The following is a 2883-nucleotide window of genomic DNA, read 5'->3' as shown; positions in this document are numbered from 1 at the left end:
CTTTGCGTCCTTTACAGTTCTTTTAAGCTTTAGATAATCTTAATAGATATATACTTTGTATTTGTACGTTAGATCAATGGACTTCTTCTTTTCATGCACATTCACTAAATACATATACTTATCCTTTAGTTGAAACCTGTAAACAAATGATGCAAACTCTCTAACATGTGAGGTTCTTTCTACAAGGTTACATAAAAAGTCGCCATCATCAGAGGTTTTGATATCTAATCAAAATATGAAAATTTCCCAACAATTCTTGTGCATGTACATGTGTTGGTTTAGTGATAGAGTGGTTAAAGCTTGAGGACGACGCCATAGGTCTCACGTTCAAGTGCATTGTCTTGCGATCTTTTAAAATATTTATTTCTTTTATTAAAAGTAATTATTTTTGTAAAATTATTAATGTTTAAAGCCAAAAGTTTCACGTTCGAATCGACCGACACATAGTCTTTATAATTATTTGTTCAATACTAAAAATATATCTTATAAATAAAATAAACGGATTGGATCTAAATCGGACCTGAGTCAAAAAATTAAAGATCCACGTCCATTGTTCACACGAACGAAGAGAGGGAGGCCAACTTTAAATATACTTTTCACAAATCAATGTGGTGGTCTCCTGTGCATCCGGGTGCACCGTGCACCCAGGTGCAAAATGACACTAACACTTACACTGAATGACACTAACACTATTTTGTTTTACAAATGACACTATCATTTTATATAAATAACATTGTCGCGAAATGACACTAACATTAAATGACAATATCATGTTATCGAAATGACACTGTACACCCGGGTGCACATGAGAATTTGTGCAAATCAATTCTATTAACCATATATATATATATATGGTTAATAGATGCAATTATTAAAACAAAGTGATTTCAATTATCCATTTGCATTAATAGATGCAAACAAAGTTAATTAAAATTTTAATACATTCTCGTATGTCCCAAATACAACGGTAAAATAATCACTTGAACACATGTTTTATTAATCGAAGGCAAATCTTCCATCTTTTGCCGGTGAACACCAAAATAAACATAAAAAAAGAAAAAAATTAAAATAACACCAACTGCAAATCAGGCATAACAACATCGCTTATCAAGCCATGATCATCAAGAAGGCAGCCGCCATAGAAGCGACCACCCACACTACAGACCGGATAGCCGGCGCCTGACTCGATGGGGCGGGGGCTGGGGCTGGTCCCGGTACAGTTACAGCGACGACGAGCTTCATTCCACCCTCGCAGTGACCTTCCGTGTCGCAAATGTACCACCTTCTCCCAGGCGTGTCAAGGGCAATTGTGTCATTTCCACTTTTGTAAGGGCCTCCTAGCGCACCCGAGTTAGTGCAATTTTTGAAATCAGGTCCACTTACTTGAATAACATTATGTTGTGCTGTATTATACATGAACACTGCAGCAAATACAATTGTTAGAAGAACACCCACAAATATACATATTTTCATCTTTTATTTTTTACACAATTATTTAGGAGAATAGTATTGTAATTTAAAGGTGTGACACTCACATGTTTAATATAATATAAAGTGATTATCCAAAACAAAAATATGCCAAGTATAATGGGACAATCTGAAAAGAAATTACAAGCTAAGTCTAATAAGATGCGGGGTTATCAATCTTATTATTATAAAGATAAATAAATAATCATTAAGACGATAAATATAATAATATCCCTTCTTACAGTTTTTCTCTTACTATTATAATTATATTTATTCACAATCACGAGTGGTGAATAGGCTTTACTTTGCCTATAATTGATAATATTGTGAATCTTCTTGAACGTGAATTTACTTTATTTTACCTATCATTCCCAACTACAAAACTTTCTAGTCATGAATTCATTCTATTTTGCCCATAATTTATAAAAATGAATTAAGGCTAGTTTAATGACAAAATAATAATTTAAGCCAAAATGAATACATTTGTTACCTCTTTACGGCTACTTTTTATATTTATAATAGCAAAATAGATATTCTGATATACTAGCTCCGTCCCATTTAAGTGACTTGAATTTCATTTTGAGTTGTTTCATTATAAGTGGTTTATTTCAAAAATGACAAAACTCAACATTTGATAAAGTGCACGCCCTACCACCACATTTAGTCAATTTATACTTTCTTCTTAATTCGCGTGCCCAAAAATTTTACGTGCCACTTATAATGGGACGAAGGGGGGCCGGGTATTAAATTTGCATGGTTATTCAATTAATATTCTCTTAACAACAACAAAAATAAAAAGTAAAAAAGAGTGAAAAAGTACACGTACTCAGAGAATCTCCAACATGAAAGCTTTTCCCCGCCGCCCATTGAGTGTAGTTAACATTTAACTTCCAACCATCAGCATCTCCAACCATATAATCCGTGGCGATAGCTGGAGCTACGGCTGCTGCAACCATGATCGTCATCAAGAAAGCTTTCGACGCCATATCTTTGAAAGCCTCCTTAATGAGAGCTATTAATTTCTTTGTAGTTTGCTTGTTGGAGATAATGAAGAGAGTCTGAATGGTATATATACACCATATATAGGAGAATAGAATTGCAGAATATATAAAATAGAACATGTGCATGCCGGCTAACACCTGCAGAATATATGCTCTTTGTACTCTTTGGTAACTCCCCCAACAATGCACTAGGTATAAGATAGGTATGTCCAAATTATAAATTGTCTGCTTTCGGCTTTAACGAAGTAGATCTTTAGGATTGGTCAAGATAATCGGTTAGATCGAGGTTGTTCTGATTAACAATACTCACTAATTGTCTAGCTTTATTTATTATGTGCTCTAATATTAATATTTCTCTACTCGAATATTATTGTAATTTCTCAAGCCCAAAGTTTAATTTGAGTGACGCACGGGC

The 2883-nt window shown here is 33.9% G+C and overlaps 1 protein-coding gene across 1 annotated transcript; it reads right to left on the bottom strand.

Annotated features, from left to right (window-relative positions):
- Positions 1–923: 923 nt before the first annotated feature.
- On the bottom strand, positions 924–2540 carry LOC130994614 (mavicyanin-like). Its single transcript, XM_057919670.1, has 2 exons — positions 2294–2540; positions 924–1421 (listed from the first exon to the last, which is right to left on the bottom strand). Exons 1-2 carry the CDS (start codon positions 2451–2453, stop codon positions 1108–1110), a joined length of 474 nt encoding a protein of 157 aa, XP_057775653.1. The 5' UTR covers positions 2454–2540; the 3' UTR covers positions 924–1107.
- Between the last annotated feature and the right edge of the window lie 343 nt (positions 2541–2883).

Source organism: Salvia miltiorrhiza, chromosome 7, assembly GCF_028751815.1.
Source record: "Salvia miltiorrhiza cultivar Shanhuang (shh) chromosome 7, IMPLAD_Smil_shh, whole genome shotgun sequence".
In the NCBI taxonomy this organism is placed as follows: Eukaryota; Viridiplantae; Streptophyta; class Magnoliopsida; order Lamiales; family Lamiaceae; genus Salvia; species Salvia miltiorrhiza.
The sequence above is the reverse complement of the archived record's forward strand: the minus strand, read 5'-3'. Positions and strand labels throughout refer to the sequence as shown.

Coding starts and splice junctions, on each gene's coding strand:
- LOC130994614 (XM_057919670.1), bottom strand. CDS start 2,453: ATGGCGTCGAAAGCTTTCTTGATGACGATCATGGTTGCAGCAGCCGTA. Junction 1,422..2,293: donor TCATGTTGGAGATTCTCTGA/GTACGTGTACTT, acceptor TATTTGCTGCAG/TGTTCATGTATAATACAGCA.